This window comes from Dama dama, chromosome 30 (genome assembly GCF_033118175.1).
Source record: "Dama dama isolate Ldn47 chromosome 30, ASM3311817v1, whole genome shotgun sequence".
NCBI lineage: Eukaryota > Metazoa > Chordata > Mammalia > Artiodactyla > Cervidae > Dama > Dama dama.
The window spans coordinates 19572884-19595280 of NC_083710.1; the positions used below are offsets into that span (position 1 = coordinate 19572884).

Sequence of the window (22397 nt, forward strand, 5' to 3'; positions counted from 1 at the left end):
GTTTAATGATATATCAGTCACTGAATGATCAGTTGTCTACATTTATTTACTGTTAGTGGTAAAACCCAAAAAAATAGTTTATAAAATCGGTGACTTTAATTCACTTTTCAAAAATTAATTTGATCATTACAATTTAATTAATAGCATATGAAGAGAGAAGTGATTAAATACAGAAAGAAAAGAAAGTGAAGTCGCTCAGTTGTGTCCAACTCTTTGCGACCCCATGGACTGTAACCTACCAGGTTCCTCTGTCCATGGGATTTTTCAGGCAAGAGTATTGGAGTGGGTTGCCGTTCCCTTCGCTTCCCAATCTGGGGATTGAACCTAGTCTCCCGTATTGCAGGCAGATGCTTTACTGTCTGAACCACCAGGGAAGACTACAATGATCATGTAATTAATTGTCGAGAAGCCACTGTCTGTCAAGAGTGTGGTTCAGAAGGGAACGTGTGTATCCCCTCCCACTCTGGAGATCCTCTGTGCTAACTGCCCTCAGGCCTGAGCAGGGTTGCACAGCTGACTCATGGGTTCACTGGAGAGCTCACTACTTGGTGTTTATGTTAAACTGCATCACTCCTGGAGTTTCTGCTTGGAGATTCTGGGATTGAACCAGAAAGCGCCTTTTACTCGATTCTGGGATATTTAGGGGTGAGGCCAGGTCGCCTGTGCAGAGTTGGATATCTCAGCTGTTTTGCCCAGCTTCTGAGATCTCTCCCAGAGGGAGACTTGAATGTTGGCAGCCCTTCTTCCCCAGGTCCTCCCAGTAGGTGTATTGAATGATAGTGTTAGGTTGGGATTCAGAAACTTCCTACAGTGGATCCAGGATCCCAAGGGAAGTACGCGGGGCCACATTCCACATAGAACCCATTGTCATCACAGACCCTGGTGAAGTCTCTTAGGTGTTTAGCGGGTATTTTAGGCAAACAGTAGGTAGGCCCATGAATGACACTGTGCCTGTTTTTATTTTATGCCCTAGGCCTACCCATTATATTTTCACCTAGCTTAAATTCAAATCTTATCCCTCTCCATCTGACCAGTCAAAGATAAAGAAAGACAAATGAGCAGGAGGAAGAGAGGGTCTTAGTCGAAGCTGTCTTCCTAAGGCAGGCAGGATGAGTGACCTAGCAGGTTCAGTTCAGTCGCTCAGTTGTGTCCGACTCTTTGTGACCCCATGGACTGCAGCAAGCCAGGCCTCCCTGTCCATCACCAACTCCCAGAGTTTACTCAAATTCATGTCTATTGAGTCAGTGATGCCATCTAACCATCTCATCCTCTGTTGTCCCCTTCTCTTCCCGCCTTCAATCTTTCCCAGCATCAGGGTCTTTTCAGTGAGTCAGTTTCTCACATCAGATGGCCAAAGCATTGGAGTTTCAGTTTCATCATCAATTCTTCCAATGAATATTCAGGACTAATTTCCTTTAGGATGGACTGGTTGGATCTCCTTGCAGTCCAAGGGACTCTCAAGAGTCTTCTCCAGCACCACAGTTCAAAAGCATCAATTCTTCAGTGCTCAGCTTTCTTTATAGTCCAACTCTCACATTCATATGTGACTGCTGGAAAAACCATAGCTTTGACTTAACAACAAAGACGGAACTTTGTTGGCAAAGTAATGTCTCTGCTTTTCAATATGCTGTCTAGGTTTATCACAACTTTTCTTCCAAGGAGCAAGTGTCTTTTAATTTCGTGGCTGCAGTCACCATCTGCAGTGATTTTGGAGCCCAGAAAAATAGTCTGTCACCTTTTCCATTGTTTCCCGATCTATTTGCCATGAAGTGATGGGACCAGATGCCATGATCTTAGTTTTTTGAATGTTGAGTTTTAAGCCAACTTCTTCACTCTCCTCTTTCACTTTCATCAAGAGGCTCTTTAGTTCTTCTTCACTCTCTGCCATAAGGTGGTGTCATCTGCATATCTGAGGTTATTGATATTTCTCCTGGCAATCTTGATTCCAGCTTCTGCTTCTTCCAGCCCAGCATTTCACATGATGTACTCTGCATATAAGTTAAATAAACACGGTAACAGTATACAGCCTTGACGTACTCCTTTTCCTATTTGGAACCAGTCTGTTGTTCCATGTCCAGTTCTAACTGTTGCTTCTTGACCTGCATACAGATTTCTCAAGAGGCAGGTCAGGTGGTCTGGTATTCCCATCTCTTTCAGAATTTTCCACAGTTTGTTGTGGTCCACACAGTCAAAGGCTTTGGCATAGTCAATAAAGCAGAAGTAGATGTTTTCTTGGAACTCTCTTGCTTTTTCGATGATCCCAACGGATGTTGGCAATTTGATCTCTGGTTCCTCTACCTTTTCTAAAACCAGCTTGAACATGTGGAAGTTCACGGTTCATGCACTGTTGAAGCCTGGCTTGGAGAATTTGGAGCATTACTTTACTAGCATGTGAGATGAGTGCAATTGTGCAGTAGTTTGAACATTCTTTGGCATTGCGTTTCTTTGGGATTGGAATGAAAACAGACCTTTTTCAGTCTTGTGGCCACTGCTGAGATTTCCAAATTTGCTGGTTTACAGCACTTTCATAGCATCATCTTTTAAGATTTGAAATAGCTCAACTGGAATTCCATCACCTCAACTAGGTTTGTTCGTAGTGATGCTTCCTGAGGCCCACTTGACTTTGCATTCCAGGATGTCTGGCACTAGGTGAGTGATCACACCATCGTGATTATCTGGGTTGTGAAGATTTTTTTGGTACAGTTCTTCTGTGTATTGCCACCTCTTCTTAATATCTTCTGCTTCTGTTAGGTCCATACCATTTCTGTCCTTTATTGAGCCCATCTTTGTGTGAAATGTTCCCTTGGTATCTCTAATTTTCTTGAAGAGATCTCTAGTCTTTCCCATTCTGTTGTTTTCCTCTATTTCTTTGCACTGATCGCTGAGGAAGGCTTTCTTATCTCTCCTGGCTATTCTTTGAAACTCTGCTTTCAAATGGGTGTATCTTGACCTAGCAAGAGACAGCTTTAATCTCATCTCACCGTGCAGTAGCCTCATGAGAAACAGAGGAGAGGGTAGCAGTGCAGAAAGAGAATAAATCATCACGCCCGAGACCAGCACCCAGGACGGTGGCCTAATAATAAATGTTTGCTCACACACATCCTGATCAGTTCCGCTTCAGGTTGAGCAGAGGCAGAGAGGAAGCAGGGGAGCTGACAGGAGTCTGTGCACATACCACACCTCTGGGAAGATACAGCCATGGCAGAATTAAATTAATCATATGTCACCTTTTGTTTTGTAACCTGGTTTTGTTTTTATGAATTATATTCTTGTACAAGAATTTTATCACTTCCTGTTTAGCATTCTTTAATTTCATGTCCAGTGTTCCATAATTTAGATTTACTAGTATTTTGTCAGCCGCCTATCGCTGAACATTTAAGTTATTTCCAGATTTTTTTTTTTTTTTGCTGCTTTAAATAATACTATGAAAAGAGCCATGCGTATGAATCTTAGAATACAGTACTGATATTACTTGAGATACATTTTTAGAAGGGGATTTACTGAGGCTTTGTTTTAAAGTTGGTTTTGTATGTTTAAAAAATAGCCTATATCATGAGATCGTACTGGAGTGAGAGCTCCACAAGGTCAGATCACATCTGCTTTGTGCACCTACCACTGTGCTTCCAGGACCAGCACAGAGCCTGGCATGAAATAGGTGCTCAGGAAATACTGTTGAAAGGTCACATGAGAGTTTCAAGAGGTGCAAATTAGGAGATTGTGCTGGTCTAGAAAGCTTATGTGGGAATAGGAAAGTCTGGGAGGAGTATTAGTTCAGTTCAGTTGCTCAGTCGTGTCTGACTATTTGCAATTGGTAGTAATAAATTAATTCATCAGATGAGGGCAAGCAAACTGTACTCACAGGCTACAGATTTCCTTTTTGCTATGTTTGAAGTGCTACAGGGGATGTTTCTCTTTTGTTTCACCAGAGGGCAGTATTCCAAGGACTATCACAGGAAGCCTTGTCCGCCTGCATTCAGTCACTGCTTGGAGCATCAGAGTCCATCAGCAAAAACAAGGTTTGATGAAGTGTTAGATGAAATCTGATCATCTATAATACTATTGTGGAATGCAGCGTTTGTTTACAGGCACAGAAATTTAAAGCCATTTTGACAGTAGCATTTATTTTTTTAATGTGATTTAATTTTGAGGCCCTTTGAGAGAAGCTAGTACTTCATTTTAGTGCTAAAGACTATGCTATGTAAGAGAGTGCCAGCTTTGCTGAAGTACCAAAGGTGGTACTTAGGCAATAAATTCTGTGGGATAAAGGTTTCTTGTTCTAGTGTTAGTAGCAGGAAGGTACTAGACTGCTCTTTCCCTGGAATACCGAAACTGTTTTCAAGGAAACATAGCAATCTGTCATCATCCCTACAATGACATTCCAAATAGTTGAATGGCCTCACTTGGAGGAATCAGTCAGTCAGTTTGGAAGATAAGAGTTGTGGCCCATAGATTATGTGACTGGAAGGAGTTGACGTGATTTTGTAACTTACAGTTTTTATTCAAGAAGGAGGGATCTGGGGCTGATGGCTGTTGGCATGTGCTGCTCCCACAGCCCCTGAGAGTTTTTTTCTTGCCAGAAAGTATGGTTCGGGATGCTGCTCTAACTGTCCACCTAAAATACCTGTTGTTCCCCAACAGGGGGGAAGTTTTGGGACTGTTTCCAGCCAAAATTTCATAGCTTGTGGGAGTTTTCAGACCTTGTGAATCTTTCTAGACTTCCAGATTTATAAACTTGGTTTCTAACTTCAAGGTTTTAGATAAACTAAAATCAGAATCCTCCTCATGGGAGAATGTGGGATCCTAGACAAGCTGGAAAAAGCTCTGCCTTTGTTTGTGACCACTGTATGTTCCCACTCATGGGATTGAGAGTTGAAGGGAAATTCTGACATGGGAACTAGAAGAGAATGGAAAGTTAAGTTATAGACAGGGAGTTTGAAATTTAAAACATATTTCCCAGCCTGAGCTTTCATATTCTTTTGTGATAGAGGGAATTAGGAAACACGTCTAACACTAGACACATGTTTAAGTAAGTTGTGGTATATTCCTTACAGTGAAATATACAGATGTTAAATTCTAGAAGAGGGAATGATAAAATTTAATGTAAATATGTTAAGGTAGAGACAAGGCACAGGATACAAATTAGATGATAACTATGTAATGAGTATATTCATGTAAAAAAGTAGTGATGAAAGGTTTTGGGTGACTGTAGATGATTTTTGTTTCTTCTCACACTTGTCTTTATTTTCCACATTTTATACAGTGAGCATGTATTTCTTATATTATCAGAGGGAAAAAAATGACCTAATTTAAAAAATTCATGTGCTTATATCCTCTTGTACCACTGTCCCCATTTTAAAGGGAAGAATGAAAGCCCTTTTTTTCATTATTTGGCCTTTCCCCGACACCACCTGTAAGGCCATCTTTGCATAAGGCCATTGTCTGACTCTGTTTCCTTCATATTATAAGGTACTTAAATATATATGAGGAGACCTTCAATTTAGTAAGAATTAGCTGATTTATTTTCATAACTAAGTGTGCTTTTCATCTTTCAACTTTTGGAAAAGTGATCAATGCAAATGTCTTAATGTGTTGAGACTTTCTTAAGGCAAGAAATTTTCTTCCATACTTAAATTGAGCATCTAGTATATCAGTACACTAACACGATACTATTTGCTGAATCACAGTAGCTTCAGCAAAGTAAATCCAATCTATATGGTACTGTTTTCTCCTTCGGAGCTGTTAGTTCTTTTGAAAACAGAGCAATTATTCAAAACGGGTAGCATTTCCTACTTAGCCAGTGCTCTATGTTCCAGAGTGCAAAGTGAGTTTCCGTCAGGTAACTCACGTGTGCACGTTGATTTGTGTCCGTTCAGGAGGGTGGGAAGGAGAGAGAACAGCAGAGTCACTGTAATGGCCTCTTTAGAGCTGGCACGGCGCGCCTCGCTTCACCGTGCTTGGCTCTGTTGTGCTTCGCAGATAACTGGGGGGTTTGCTTCTGTGTTTTACAAACTGAAGGTCTGTGGCCACCCTGCATCAGACACGTCCGCTGGCACCATTTTCCCACAGCATTTGCTCACTTATTGTGTTCGTATCACGTTTTCGCAGTTCAGTGTTTCAGACTTTTTCATTATTATATTTGTTATGGTGATCGATGATCAGGGATCTTTGATATTACTGTTGACTTGCTGTAGGCTCAGATGATGGTTATTTAAAAATACTTTATTGCTAAAGATGGTTAATATTTTTAGCAATAAGTATTTTAAAATTAAGGTATGTATTTTGTTTCTTTAGACATAGTGCTGTTGGCCACATAATAGTATGGTGTAAGTGTAACCAAAAAATTTTTGTGACTCGCTTTGTTGCGATAATCACTTTATTGCAGTGGTCTGGAACCAGACCCTCAGTGTCTCCAAGGTATGCCTGTATTAGTTACTGAAAGACATTATTCTTTTCCTAATGCAGAATAAGTTCATTAAAAATATTTTCAAAGTAAGTCTGTCTTGGATAGCAGCAAGAAGGAGCAAACATAGCCTTGCTTTTCTTAATATACAGACTCTTTTCTGAAATGAGAGCTATGGTGATTCACTATTTTGGGAACTGGGTCAGAGCTTTGAGAGCTGAGCTTGAATCACAAAACTCTTGAGGATGTGTCCTGAGAGGGTAAAAGGAAATGCAGGAGTGTCTGCACTTCCTCTGTGGGGTGTAGGTAGTCCATTCTCCATTGCTGGCAGGGTAATCCAAAATGACCACCCCAAATCTTTTTACATTTGGAGGCTCCTTTTGTACTTTTTACATAAATACCAATTTTTCCGATATTTTGAATATTGAAACCACTTTGACCAAACAGTGAAAGCTGTGTTACTGGGAGAAACCAGGAAGCTGTGAGAGGTCAGAGTCAGGCTCAGGCTTTGGCTCTGCTCCCTGTGCTATGCTGTTCTTGGGCCATATTGCCTCTGCTCTTTCTGCACCAGGTTAGAATAGACTTGACTTCTAACGGGGCTGCTTTTACGGCCTTTTGTCTGGTTTACTTTCTTGGGTTTGCCAAGTAGAGTAGATGATAGTAAAAGCTTGAAGTAAGATTTTTCCAGATAGTTCCAACATGAAAATATGGTAGAGTTCATCGCACAACAGAGGAGTATTGGTACCATGTAGTTATGCTAAAGGCAAGTGACCTAGATAGATTAATGTTGGGTTAATAGCAAACGTGTTATATGTATTCCTGTTTTTACTTAATCTGTGATAATATCCATTTTTCTGTCTTACAATTTAGACTCAGATTGATGGACAACTTTTCTTAATAAAGCACCTTTTGATTCTTCGTGAACAAATTGCTCCATTTCACACTGAATTCACCATTAAGGAAATTTCCCTGGACCTCAAGAAAACTAGAGGTACTTCATTGCCTTGGCTGGCACAGTTGGATGTGTCTGACCCGTCCAAGTGTGGCAGCACAGGTTTTTAGGTTTATTTTATGTTCATCTGCAATTTTTTATTTTGCATGCTATGCTTGCTGAGCATGTTGCTTGTTCATACTAAGCTAAGCTGACAACATCCTAGTTACATCTAACTTGCTGTGTTTTCTTTATAGAGAGAACTATATTTGAGCATTTCAGCTTGCAGTGGAGTATGACTTCTCTTAGATCTGCCACATATTACCATAACCAGTTAAAAAATGAAAGATCACTGTAATAATACTTAAGAGTGTCAGCTAACTGGAATGATTTTAGACATTGAGTTGGGTTTGTCAGTTCATAGAAACTCAGGAAGCCAGCTGGGTAAAATCAGAAGAGTGAGTCAGGTTCTTTTCCTGGTCCATCATTTCCTGGTTCTTGTGGTATTAAATATGTGTTTTAGCTTACGTACCCCACGTAAAATGAGCAGAATCAACCCGTCATGATGCTTTCACCAGATTATCAAGATCATTAAGAATGAAAATATATATAAGTGTTTTTGTAAGCTTAAGGTGCTTAAATAAACTTAAGTTGTATTATTAAATCAGCTGGTTAAGTAATTGCATTGATAGGGTCTTGAGTAATAGTTATTGAATCATCTTGAGATAGGTGCTTCATCTATACTAATGATTTGTTTCTGACTGAATTAGCAAGTGATGATTTCTGAAAGATTAGTTATTTTTTTAGATGGTGATCTTGAACAGTTAAAGGGTATACCATCAATATCCATCTCCCTTACTTACAAATTTATCTAAACTTTATCTTTTCTTAACCATTTCCAAAGGAATTAAGCTCTAGTGCTTTAAACCATCCATTTATGAAATGAATGGATTTCTCCCTTGTGCATTGGGAGAATTGCGAAAATTCATAGCCATTCAGATTACTTTTTGTATTCCATAGTTTAGAGGGTCTCCAAATATAGGATTTCCAAGAGGAACAAGTTACTTTCCTAATGACAGCTTATAAAATAGTGGACTTGATATAACCTCACTTGGGATCAGAGTGAGTCATAGTAAAACAGCTTATTCTTTTTCATTTCCGAATGCACTTTCCTTTTCACTATAGAGAATACCTTTTGGTTCTGGTGGAATCTGGATAGTAAGCCTGTATATTATTTATCTGCTCTGTAAATTTTTTTTTTTTATAACAGTGGCCAGATTTCCTGACTTTTGCCTTTACAGAATGCATCGTTTTTTTTTTTTTTTTAAGTTTACTCTCATCAGAGGCTTCCATTACCCAAACATTCTGGTTGGTTTCCTCCTTTCCTTTCAGTGTGACATGTGGGACTAGCACCCTAACCTTGAGGAGTGCCAGGCACTGATGGTCCTTATTTTATTCAAAGGATGAGGTGAAGCAGGACTGATCTATTTTTCTTTCATATTTTTTCTAATTCATAGCCTGTTGCTGCTTCGTTCTACTATAGATCCACTGAGGTGTGAGAAAATGAAGTATTCTAAAATTTTGGCAAATTTTGGTTTAAAATATGTTTTCCCTACAACATAATGAAGGTTCTGTAATCATGCTGTATGATCACCTACCTACAGTTTTTCAGGTTTCTTACAGAAAGGACAGTGGAAATGAAGACTCATTTACTAAAGAATACTGAATTCAGAATACTGAATCTGATAGGGGATTTTTTTTTTTTTCAGTAAAATCAGTTCACAGTCGAGGCAGGGAGTACAGTGTGGTGTGTGTGTGCTTTTAATTCCAGGCTAGAAGCACTTCATGCTGTGCTTTCTCCAGCCTGGCAAGGCAAAGCAAAGCAATGGTCTTTTCTGACTATCACTTAATAATACTTGCTATCTTTACTTTTAAGCCTCTAACCTCTCACGACTAACGTTATATCTTATTGCATTTGAACATCAATGAGACCTGTTAGTACTTCATACAGATTCTAGTTAGTCTGGAGGTTAAGGGGTAAACATGTCCTTTTGGTGTTTTTTTTTTTTTCCTTTTTTTCTGGCTGACATATTAATTTATTCTCTCTGCTTTGAATGAATAAATTTCTATGCCAGCCAGATCTTAAACAAAAGAAGCTGGGTAAGTATGTGAATCTTTTTTTTTTTTTAAGAAAATCTTATTTAACATCATTAAAGCAAAGCTGTGAAATTGTAAGGTGTTAATTACCATTTATTCTTTTTCTTTTTTCCTAAAAATAAATAATTGCGGTTAATAGCCATCTTGTAATTCTGAGTTCTAGAAAATAATTATATATGTGTGAGTACTGTAGCCATCACGGGCACTAACCTCACCCACTCATGGAGGTGACTTGGAAATGAAAGCACCCTTGCTCTGTGGTGATAGAGAACTAGTGTATGTTCACACACCGAAATAGTTATGTAACTTCTCTGTTAAAACTGTACATGTTCACTGGATGAGTAATTTTGTTTCACAGATGCAGCATTTAAAATCCTGAATCCTATGACTGTTCCAAGATTTTTTAGGCTGAATAGCAACAATGCCTTGATAGAGTTCTTGTTGGAGGTGAGAAGGAGTCTGTTTCTTGGTGGTGGGAGAGAAATGACATTCTTTACATGTCTGGTAATTTCTAGGCACACAAAAACAGAAGGAAATTGTCGTCTTCTCTTTAAGGGTACTCCTGAGATAAGAGAACATTACCTTGATTCTAAAAAAGACGTAGACCGCCACCTGAAGTCAGCTTGTGAGCAGTTTATTCAGCAGCAGACCAAGCTGTTCACGGAGCCGCTGGAGGAGTTCCTGACAAAGGTATAGACCGTGCTGCATATTTGGTAAAGTAATTTTGACTTCTTCCCTAGATTGCAATTTGAATTACCCTGTGAACTCCTTGGCAGAAGGAAGTAGTAAACCAACGTCTTAACAATCCTAAGAAATCACCGTGTTTCCCCTTACGGAAGCTTTTTGGTTTGGACTTTTAGGTAGGCATGCAGAACTCTTCAGTTTTAAAAGAAAGTGTGAGTATTGCAAAGCTAGTTACAGCAGGCTCCGGTTAGCTCTGTTCTCCACAGTGTAGGTGTCTGCATGTGGTTTGGGACTCTCACTTGGATTAGGACCTTCATGGCAGTAGTCACAGACCTATGTGTGAGGGTTTCCCATTACCTAAATGAGGAATTTATTTTCCTCTTGTTTTACATGCTGTTCCTACCTTTCATTTTGTATTGAGAATTGAAGATTGTATATCATTGCATTGTTAATCACCAGATATATAGATTTATAATAATCTGTCTATCTCTCTGTCTCCCAGCTAAAATTCATGAACTGGCAAATGCCAGCAAAGAAAAAAACCAGATTATGGAAGTTATGACTTTCTTTTTTCAATCATTGTCTTTAAAAAACCTAAGTTTTGTTGCTAAGGATTTACCTCATAAAGATGTTTAAAAAGTTTTGACATTAACTTTATTAATCTCATCCAGACTTGAATTTGAGGACATTTAAAAAAAAAATAAAAACATGATAGCCTTTTTTCTCAAATTTGCTTACCTAAGTCTTAAATGGGGACACAGGGTGTATCTATGAAAAGACAAGAGGCAGCTCAGGAAATTGTTCATTGGTAACATGTTGCTGGGTCCTGTGATAAATATAGAAGATAGTAGTTCTTAAAAATAAGAAATGATACCAAAAAAAAAAAAGCAAATATAGAAATGGTAAACTGTTTTTTTATGATTGGGGTATATTACTTGTTTGGTGGATTTTAGCCTGTTCGTCAAGAATTTGGAATGTGTGTGTCTTTTTTTTTTTTTCCCTCACTACATAAATTTAAAAGGAGTGTGGTGTAAATGTTTTCTACCAGCTTTTGATTTTTAAAAAATGATGCAAGTATTGATATTTTGTAAGTTACAAATAAGTCATCATAGTTTTTACTAAAACTGTCTTCATGGACAACTAGTTTGTAGATTGTAGTATATGTTTTGGGGAGGGCATCCACATTAATACTGGTGGGAAATGCTAGAGATGAATATTTTACAGTGACAGAGCAGCAGAATGAATCTTCTGATGTAAGCAAGTTGGCTATAATGAAATCTTGGCTTAAAGGGTTTTTTCCTAGAAAACACAGTTTTCCTAGAAGTCAAAAGAATGAAAATTTACTGATGGCAGTTGTCCAAGTTGACCCGAGTATAAGTTTGGTGTATTTAATATGTGCTAAGTCTCTTCAGTTGTGTCTGACTCTCTGCGACCCTACGGACTGTAGCCTGCCAGGCTCCTCTGTCCGTGGGATTCTCCAGGCAAGAATACTGGGGTGGGTTGCCATGCCCTCCTCAAGGGGATCTTCCCCACCCAGGGATTGAACCCACGTCTGTTACATCTCCTACATTGACAGGCAGGTTGTTTACCACTAGTGCCACCTGGGAATCTGGTTTAACTTTGTGTATTTTGGAAGATTCTGGACACTGAACATTCTTTAACCGAGTCTGAATAATAGCGTGGCTCTGCATGGCCATGCTGCACACTGATCATACAGCTCCTGCTGCGGGACAGGGAGGCAAAGGTCTCCCTCACTCCCGCCACCAGCTCAGTCTGTGTTGCCCTTCCTCAGTTCATTGGCAGTTGTCTCGTTTTTTGTTTTACAACCCTGGTCCCTCATTGCTCCTCTGTTTAGTCAGACTCTTTAGTAGATACTTCAGCTTAGAGGACCCAGCATCCCTTTTACGTTATCTTATTCCAAACTGGAAAAGACTCTGATGCTGGTAAGATTGAGGACAGGAGGAGAAGATGGTTGGATGGTATCATTGACTCAATGGATGTAAGATTGAGCAAACTCCTGGAGGTAGTGAAGGACTGGGAAGCCTGGTGAGCTGCAGTCCATGGGGTCGCAAAGAGTCAGATGCGTTCAGACGCGACTGAACGACTGAAAAACAACAAATTCCAAATTTAGGTTTCTTCCCTTGTCCTCTTGGCATAGAGTGGGTCAAAGGCGAGATATATACACACATAGGCAACTCACATGCACTGTACACACTAAAGTTCATACAGACACTTGCGATAATTTAAGACATTGTTTCTTAAAATTTGTGGACCAAACATTTTTCATGTTTCATGTTTCACCAAGTCAACATTACTAGTAGTCTGAATAGCAGAGACAGAGTAAATGATTTTAAAACTTTAAAAGGATTTTCTTTGAAGGTAATTCTGCAGGTGCAGAATCTTATACCCCTTTTGTTATAATTGCCATTGTAAGGCAGTCAGTTCTTGTGCCTTGATAAATGACTGCAACAAAAGCAGTATTCATTGAGGTAGAAAGGAAACAGTTTTTCATCTTTCATTTGGACGTATGCTTGTAGGTCTCGGCACTTACTGTTTGGATGTAAGCCTCATTAACAAAATGTCCTCAGCTTGTTTCTGAGTTTGGACTGAATAAAATATATATGGATTTGCCATAAAACAAACTATGAGAGTCTGTAGATAAAACATTTTTAGGTTGTCAGAAGACAACCAGAAGACTGCAGGTGTGATTCCAATCCCCTTCACCTGTTGTAAATTGGCTTTATTGTTTATGTAGCTCTTTCCTTGAGCTCTCTTTGTTGAGATCCTTTGTTTTCATTAATTCTCCTTATATCCCTTGTACCTAGAGTAGTTAAATCATCTTCATTTCAGTCTGAGAAATTCAGCCTTAGCAGTGTGACCCATTAAACATGAGATAAACACTTCTACGACGTTTTTATCTGTCTGGTGTAAACATCCTTCCTGATTTTTTGGGGTCACAGTTAATAAAATTTTATTTTATAAAATAGTGAAATTTCTTTAGAATGATAAAGTTCTAAAAGAACTTTGCCTTGTTTCCTGCTCCTTGAAAAATAGCCTTTTCTATCAGCATCATTTGAATGGTCCTAGAAAGTGCAGTGGGCTTTCCTGGAGGTCAGTTGGTAGAGAATCTGCCTGCAGATTCAGAAGAGAGACTGCCTGCCATTCAGAAGACCCGGGTTTGGTCCCTGGTTTGGAAAGATCCCCTGGACAAGGAAATGGCAACCCACTCCAGTATTCTTGCCTGGGAAATCCCATGGACAGAGGAGCCTAGTGGGCTACAGTCCGTGGGGTCACAAAGAGTCGGACAGGAGTGAGCTACTGAGCACCCCCACAGGGAGTGTGAAACTGTTTTCCAAGTGTTGAGGGGTAGAGGTTCACATGAAAACATTTGGGTCAGATATTTTCCAAAAGTAAAAAACTGTCCATACTCTTTTATTGTTCTCGAATTTCATCATATTGAATATTGCTTGAAGCAAACTCTTAAGTAGGGCTTGGGATAGTCAGGAGGGCAGTAGAAAGAGCATAGCATTTCAAGGCAAGAAAAGTGAGCTCTGGGCCACATTCTGTACCTCCTGACTGAGAGGGAACCATGCACTCAGCTTCCCCAAGCCTTGTTTTCTGATCTCCACAGAAGAGCGCTGTCGTAGCCCTCCTTTTTACTTAAGGTTGATATGACTGGTGACTCAGATGATAAAAAATCTGCCTACAATGCTGGAGACCTGGGTTTGATCCTTGGGTCAGGAAGATCCCCTCGAGAAGGGAAAGGCAACCCACTCCAGTATTCTTGCCTGGAGAATCTCCTGGACAGAGGAGCCTGGTGGGCTACAGTCCATGGGGTTGCAGAGTCAGACACGGCTGAGCAACTTTCACTATACTCTATATAGTGATATATATATATATATATATCAGGACCAGAAGATCAAAAATAGCAAAGTACTTTCTAAGCACTTGCAGAAATGTTAGTATGTGACAAATATGAAGTGAAGATTGTGCTTTTGCAAAAAAAACCTGAATGAAAGTATTTTATAGGAAGTGTAATTTCAAAGTTTATAGCTAAGCTAAAAAGTGTTTCCCATGGTGGGACCAGTTTATGCTAAAAACTCAGACTTACTTAGCAGTTTTCATTTCCTCTCAAGCAATTTGCTAAAGTATTGCAAGTTTACTGTTAATGTTCCCTCTGAAGTATTATTAATTTCCTCAGTAACACTATAAATTAAATTTTTTTCTGACATAGTGTTGTAATAGAATTTGACCTATAGATTTAATTTCTGTTCTTAAGGAGTTATAACCTAATGGGAAATCAAGATGGATATTATGTAAACATGAAGATGTGTACAGCAGTGTCATTATGAGACAGTGGGTCTGTCTTCATCCTGTGGGGTTTTAAAACAGATGGGGCTGATTGGGGAAACTGTTTGAGGAAAATGCTCCTTGAGGTTTAACTTAAAGACGAGTATTGGGTTGGCCAAAAAGTTCATTCAGATTTTTCCATAAGATGTTAATGGGAAAACCAAAACAAACTTTATGGCCTACCTAATATATTATCTAGATAGTAAATAGAGGTGAATATACAAGTATATATTTGCTTTTAATATAAAAATAGTTCTGTGTAATATATGTCATTATGAAATTGGTTAAATTCTGGAACAGTCAGTGGACTAACAGGCAGGCATTACTATTAAAGTATAACAGTTGGATACAGAAAAATGTTCAGGACTTAGATTTAAGTGGAAAAAAATAGTTTTCAGAGCACTGTGTTCCTGCTTTTGTAAATGTAGACACATTAGTATGTTTTTATTTATGTTGGGAAATATTGGGGATAATATACACTAAACATGAACATGTTTTTCTTTTAGCATTGTCTAATCCCTAGACAGTGATTCACTTTTAAAAGCAGCATTTCGTAGTAAAAATAAAGCCATATAGAGGAATTGAGTGACAGTGGAAAGGGGTGATTTTATACACATGACAACATGAGCAAGGGCCTACAAGTAGTTTCAGGAATGTGAGCTCGGTAGAAACAGAGGACTGGAGCGGTCTGGGTTAACATTATATCCTGTCTGTGCTCATTCTCTGCCTAAATATTTATGTGGCCTTCTCTATGAGAAATCTAAAGAGCTGGTGTTGAAGTCTTTCTAATGAGACTGTCTGCTGAGGCCAAGATCATGGCCTGGACCTTTGGCACCTAGCAGTCCTTTCTAAAAAAGATGTTTTATGAATTTCTGTCTTTTACACTCCCCAGCTCCACCTTAGCCCCACTGTAGTTTGCCACCTTAAGAACATTCTTGTCCAAAATGCATGGTTTTGCTTCTCTGGACTGATGCTGAGGAATGAAGAGAGAAGTGACTACAGGGTGGGCATCCAATTTCATACCTCTAACACTGGTTAGTCAAGTGTGCTTTTTGATGCTATCTGAAAACCTTTTTTTTTTTTTTTTTAATAACATTCTCTCTGCCTATAATGAAGAAAAGGACCCTGTAGATATGTAAAGGGGATTTTGTCCAGCTCCTGTGACAGTTTTCTGATAACATAGGAAAATAATTTAAAGTTAACCTCACAGTCCACTTAAAGAGAGATCTGTTTGGTGTTGATGTTTCTCTGTCTTCATTCTTGTCTTCCTGAAATGTTTCAGGCAGAATGCCTCAGGACATTGATGTGGTTTTCTTTTTGCAAAACAGTGGTATGCCTGGAAATCACGAAAGAAGTTTTGCTAAGATATTTTATTGGTTGTAAAGGATTATGGGAAATGATCCATTTTCTCTTAGAGCTGTACATTTGGTTATTGTCATTTTCATAGGTTCGAATGGTGTCACATCTTCTGAGAGCAGTTCTGTTTAATTTGTCACCAGTGAAATGAAACTTCTCTCCTTTTGTCTCCTCTACTAGGTTTCAGCATTAAAAACAATGGCCAGCCAGGGAGGACCTAAGTACACGCTGTCTCAGCAGCCTTGGGCACAACCAGGTATCCACATTTTACTACTGGGATTTCTCTTTTAGGATGTCAGTTAATGTGCATTTATATAGTCTTGCTCTGACAGCTTGGAGTTGGTTTCCTACTCCTGCTGTGGTTTAGGTTAATGCAAGATCCAGTTTGGATTTGACAGTTCCTAATTGAGCCAACACTACTTGTATTTCAACAAGCATTCCAAGTCAAAGGAAGAATTAAAAAAAAAAAACACATACATACATATACATACGCACACATCCAGTTAAAAATAAAATATGGCTTAGATGAAAATGCTTTGAGTGCACTAGTTTTTGTATACCTGCTTTTCACCGTCTTAGAACTTGGATGAAAATACAGTGTTTGATAGTGTGAAATTAATGGAGAGTATGCTACTGTTTCCAAGTATTATATGAAGAAATATTGGACATTATTACATTTTATACAAGTTACATTCTCTTTAATGTTTTAGAGTGTTTGAAAAAAAAATTGTAGAAGTTGTTTGGGAGTTGGCAGGCAATGTCATTGATTGGCAGAAATGCTTGAGATGTTTCCTGTCTTAACTCTTTCCTAAATGTAAATTTTTTTGTGCTAGAAGGTTTTTTCCCTTCTTTGGCATTAGATATTAGACATTGAAAATCAAGACTAGTTTTGTGGGTTATTTTTAGTCCATTTTGTGACAGTTTAAGTTGTCATTCAACCAGAATAAATCACTTTGTTAGATTGTATATTTCTTGCTGTTCCTTGGCTCATGTTGGGATAGAGATCCTTTGAATGAGAAGAGCACGATGGCGAAGCAATCAGTGTTTTAATTATGGGTAAGCCGTGTGCAAGTTGGTAGGAAGTGTTTTGCTTATAGTGAGAAAGCCGAAGGATGATTCCGTCTTAGCAGCCATAAAAGATTGACTGTCTATAGGCACTTAAAGTGGAATTAGGTTTTTAACATGATTGGCTTTCCATAGTGAAAGAATGTATGTCTCTCAGTTACTTATTTCTTTTGGGAAAAAGAATTGAGGCCATTCTGAAATTTTCAGTTATTCTTATTAGTGCCTCAGGTTAGTTTGAAGTTGAAGTAGAACAGAGAAGAGTAAGAGTAGCTCTGTATCTCTTAGGAACATTTGCGAAGCATAGAGAATTGTCACTTGTATTTGAATGGAAGGCAGGATTTTATTCCAAAAATTTGTCATGGGAACTTTTATAGGTTTGCATTGATTTGTTTTATTTTGCAAATAAACTTTGTGACACGCTTTAGTCCTTTTGTTTACTATGGTAGAGATAGTGAATGGTATACTGGATTTATTATTTTAAACCTTGTGTTGTATATGAGATTGAAATCTTCGCCATATTATGAAAGGACAGAGAACATCCTTCACGTAGTACATTCTGTCAAGAGACAGAAAACCAGTCTTTTACAGACAATACTGGAAATTCTAACTGTAGTCAGCCTGGTGGCAACCGCTTGTTCTGACCCCTCAGGGTCAGCAGTAGGCTTGTCAATCTGTAGCTCAGCACCAGTTCTAGAAGGAATTCTGATTGTTTTTGGATTAACTGGGCTTTTGGCTCAAGGTTTCAGTTACTTGCCGAGCTTATTCAGAAATAGGAGCTGATTTTATTTTGAATGTTAATGTAGATGAAACTCTTGGGTGCAGTAAATTTTTCTTAAAATAGGTAGAAACCAACAAATTGGCATACGCATAGTTAGTACAGCTAAGCCTGGGGGCTCGATGCATAATTAATGTATTTCCTTTCTGCTCTAAAAAGATTCTCTCTTGCTCAGAATAGGGGCTGTCATTTTCTCAAGTGGAATCCTAGTAGAAGTCTCAGTGTTGAGTGTGTGGTGCTCTTAAGTAGCGCTTCCGTTGGCATTAGTAAAGCAGGAGTAGATGAAAGGAAAAGGAAGCCGACAGAAGGACTAGATGAAATAGGGCTTACTGTTTTTGTCATTTAATCACTTTGTTTCTTTCGGTGTGAGGAGATGCTGGCGAATGTTACCAGTGACACTTCAGTTTACCTAGTTGTATCTTCTGCCCCCTTTGGCCACAGGGAGCTATGGCATTGCTGTCTCTTGATTTGTAACAGGAGAAACCCACACTGAAATGTCAAGGATTTTCGAGCCTTTGGGGAGGGAGCACCAAGAACAGTCTAGGAACTTGTCTTGGACCCCTGGAACCCATGGTTAATGTGGTACATGCAGACTTGATCACATTCTTGGGGTCAATTCATGATGAACTCATGAGATTGAGCTATAATTAGGATGCCAGTTTGTTATTTCACTCTGGGAAATATACCTTCTTAAGAATTAGGGTACTTTATTTACTGAGCTCCACATATAACTGTAGTTATCCAGGCTTCTGAAAACTGACCAGTGATGCCTCAAATGTATTGGTGATGGGAGGACCAGAGCCTATGGAATTAACTGTCTTAAAGGAGTTTTCATCTGTTTTGAAAAATAAGCAGTTCTTGGATTGTTTGTTCTTTCTTCTTGAGAGCACTGGCTCTTTCTTGCCCTGCTCATCTATAACCCTCCTCAACTAAAAAAATTTTAACGTGGTTTGAAAGTTGAAATGTGGAGAAGTATAAAATTAGAAGTAATTCTGTTCTCCACCTCCAAACTAGTTCTCTCGAAGGTAACCACTGTTCACAGCTGCTTCCCGAACATGTGTATTCTAGCATATATGGACTTGAAACATGTTATACAAATAAGATTATACTATATAAGATTATAATATAATAAGATTATAATTACAATATAATAAAAAGATATACTTATATAATATACTTATTATAATATAAGATATAATATACTATATAAGATTATACTTGAAAAACCTGGGTAACCACTTTTCAGGTAACAAGTTTTAGCTCCACACTCACCAAGTTTGCCTTTTGGTAAGTGTTGAGCTGAAAGACACAAACAAGGCAAAGATCAGGAGAAGGAAGGAGGTATTACTTGTGGCAAGAAAGAACACCGGGATCTATCCCAAAGCAGCATCTCCCCAGACAGCAAAATTGGGAAAGTTTTAAGCCAAGGGTACACGTATGCATGAAGGGGCTTGAGCAGAGAATTGAGCGTTGAACTGGGGCAGTGGTCTACAGAATCTAAGCTCTAGTTGATTGAAGTCATGAGGGTCAACATCATCATTCCATCCTCCACCTGGTTGTGGACCTTACTGCCTGCAGAACTCAAAGATGTGTATCAGATTGTTCTCTGTATCCCTTGAGGACAAAGCTAGTGTTTTGTCACTGAACCGTTGTTTTTTGACTGCTCTTCCTTTGTTCCTGCATTCCCTCACTTTCCTTAAGATCATCAATTACTGAGACCTGTTCAGGGACAAGCATTGTGGCTGGGCTTAGATCACAAAAAGGCTTAGGACAAAATGGCTTCCCTTATGTCAAGAAAACCATGCTTGGTTCTCTTTCTCCAGGGACCTCCTACCCGATCTGCTTACAAAATATTCCCTCCCCGCCCCCTTTTTTTTAAAACACTTAACTCTGTACCTTAGAGCCCTTTCTATGTCAGCGTATCCAGCTCTACCCATTCTATTTAATGGACACATATATCACTAGAGCACAGTTTCTTTAATAATTCTATTAATATTTAAATTACTTTTAGTTTTTCCTTATACTCTTTAATAAACACACATATCTTGGTGGTATTTTGTGAGCATGTCCATAAATTTTTAGCAGTACAAACATTAAATATTAAAGAGTATGTGTATTTTCAGTTTTGCTAGACATTGCCCAGTATCTCTTCTAAGAAGTTGAACCAGTTTCTACTGTACTCCCATCAACAGTGGATGAAGGGGAATTCCCTGGTGGTCCAGTAGTTAAAATGGTCTTCCCAGGTGGCTCAGTGGTAAAGAACCCACCTACCAACGCAAGAGACACAGGTTTGATCCTGGGAAGATCAGCCCACCCCCGTGTTCTTGCCTAGAGAATCCCATGGACAGAGGCAGCTGGTGGGCTACCGTCCATGGGGTCGCAGAGAGTTGGACATGACTTAGCGACTAGAGCAACAACGGGCAAGCAGTAGTTAGGTCTCCACAGTCGGTGCCTCAGGGCATGGCCACAAATAACAGTGCGTGAGGTGGCCTGTCTCCCCACTCCTCTGCAAATGTGGATATGCACCCCCTTAGTAATTGTAAGCAGTCTGAACTATTTCAGTTGTTTTAATATGCATTTCCTTACTTAAGAGGGAGGTTGACCATCTTTGAAATGATTAGTCAGTCTTTTCCTTTCTAGCTTTCTAGGTAATTTTCCCTCTTAAATAGTTTATACAGATTGCTGATCTTCTTTTCCATTTGTACTTCTTTTGAGACACTACATCTGGGCTACTAATTATTTCAGTTACAGTTTTCTGGGATTCTATTCCTTTTCTGATAATACAGTATAAGAACATAACAAATGGATTTTTAGTTCCCATTAAAGATGTGTGGGCATTGTCTGAATGATCTCATAAGACAGAGAGCATCTCTTACTGTGAGTCAGTAAGAGTCACAGTGAATAAGTTCATTCATTACAAAATAATTCTTTCTAGTGTTTCTCTACAAATGACTTCTAATTTTACCTTACCTCTTATCTCCAAATTCCAAAGGCACCATACTACCGTCCCTATGAATGTCCTGAGCCATGCTGGGGGAATTCTTTTCTGTTTAGCCTTTGTGGTTAGAGTTTTATGTATCTAAATACTTAATGAATGTTTATGGGCTTGTGATTAAACTTGATAGAAGTGAAAAAAAATTCTTTGAGGAAATAGTTGTCTTTTGCTGTTTCTCTCCTTTTATTCCCCTCTGACTTAAAATGGAAGTACTTCTGTTTTTACTTGTGATACTGAGGAGGCTGATTTCTTTGCAGCAAAGGTCAGTGACCTTGTGGCAGGTGCCTACAAGACGATAAAAGCAAAGCTGCCCTTGACATTGAGGAGTATGTCCTTGTACCTGTCCAACAAGGACACTGAGTTCATCCTGTTTAAACCAGTCAGGGTAAGTTTCATGATGATCTGTGTGAACATTGGCTGGTCTCTTCAAGTGTTCTTGCTTTGTCTAGCATTTTCCTCTTCCTGTAAATATTTGTAAATGTTTGAAAGACTTACAAAGCTTGCATCTATCTGATTCTGCCCGCCCTTCCCCGCCCAGCCCTCATTTTATATTAATTTTTTATGGTTACCTATGGCACAAAGGTAATTTCTGCCAAAAAGTAGAAATTAGTAAATGAGTAAATAAGTAATCAGACCTTTGTGTGAGATGTGGCCCCACACTTGAGAGAACAGCATCTCGGGAACTGTGCCCATTTCACTGGTGAGTAGTGGAAATAAATGGCTTGCAGCAACCCCCAGGGGATTAAACGCCAGAGCAGATTTAGTACTCACTGCTTCCAGCTCTGTGTTGAACTCACATCTTTACCCAAGGCATTGGTTGGTTTTTAAAGTACAATTTATGTGTCTGGGAACTTCATTATCTTTTGTGGAAGAAATTGCTGCTGAAAACTCTTATTCTCTGGAGGGGACAAGGCTGGCAAGAGTTTAGTTTTTTCCAGGAAATACTATCTGATAAGTCTTATTAGTCAGGTTGTGCTGGCATGTGAAATATTAAGTGCCAGTTACATGTCTTTGGTAATCCCCTGGAAGATACGTCTCCTCCACTCATTTTGGCAAATAGTAGTATTTAACTTCCTTGGTTGTTCATGTTTAAGGAGGCTGAATCTGTTTTCAGTGACTCATGTAATACGATTGCCTTTTCTTCTTTCTAAGAATAATATTCAGCAAGTCTTCCAGAAGTTCCACGTCTTGTTAAAGGAAGAGTTTAGTCCTGAAGATGTTCAAATCATTGCTTGTCCTTCTATGGAACAGGTAGGTAATCTGTGTTACTTTTATAACCTTTTAGTTATTTTACTTCAGTAGATAGTATCTTTTGAGTTACCATATTTTGTTGTAATTTTTAAAATTGTACATTATTCTGATGATCAAGATTTCAAGCCTTGAATTGCTTTTTCACGTTTGGTGATGGTGTTCAGATTTTCAGTTGCTGCTTTTTTGTTTTTTGGCCACACTTTGTGGCACATGGGGTTTTAGTTCCCCAACCAGGTATCAGACCTGGCCCCTTGCTGTGGAAGCATGGAGTCTTAACCCTTGGACCGCCAGGGAGGTCCCCTCAGTTGCTTTTTAATGCTTTCTGTAGTTGTAAGTTGCTATGTTTAAGATAAACTCTTTGTGGAAGACTCAAATAGTGGTATTTAGGTTGCTGCATAGTTTTGTTTGCAGTATGTATGATAAGAGGCCCATG

The 22397-nt window shown here is 38.9% G+C and overlaps 1 protein-coding gene across 1 annotated transcript in view; it reads left to right on the forward strand.

Moving 5' to 3' along the window:
• COG3 (component of oligomeric golgi complex 3) overlaps window positions 1-22397 on the forward strand; it is a 59585-nt gene that overhangs the window by 32207 nt on the left and 4981 nt on the right. Inside the window, exons 16-22 of the mRNA XM_061133405.1 lie at window positions 3927-4016; window positions 7271-7391; window positions 9847-9935; window positions 10044-10178; window positions 16059-16134; window positions 20971-21098; window positions 21866-21964. Of these exons, the coding sequence (XP_060989388.1) occupies window positions 3927-4016; window positions 7271-7391; window positions 9847-9935; window positions 10044-10178; window positions 16059-16134; window positions 20971-21098; window positions 21866-21964 (738 nt within the window). The remainder of the gene's footprint in view (window positions 1-3926; window positions 4017-7270; window positions 7392-9846; window positions 9936-10043; window positions 10179-16058; window positions 16135-20970; window positions 21099-21865; window positions 21965-22397) is intronic.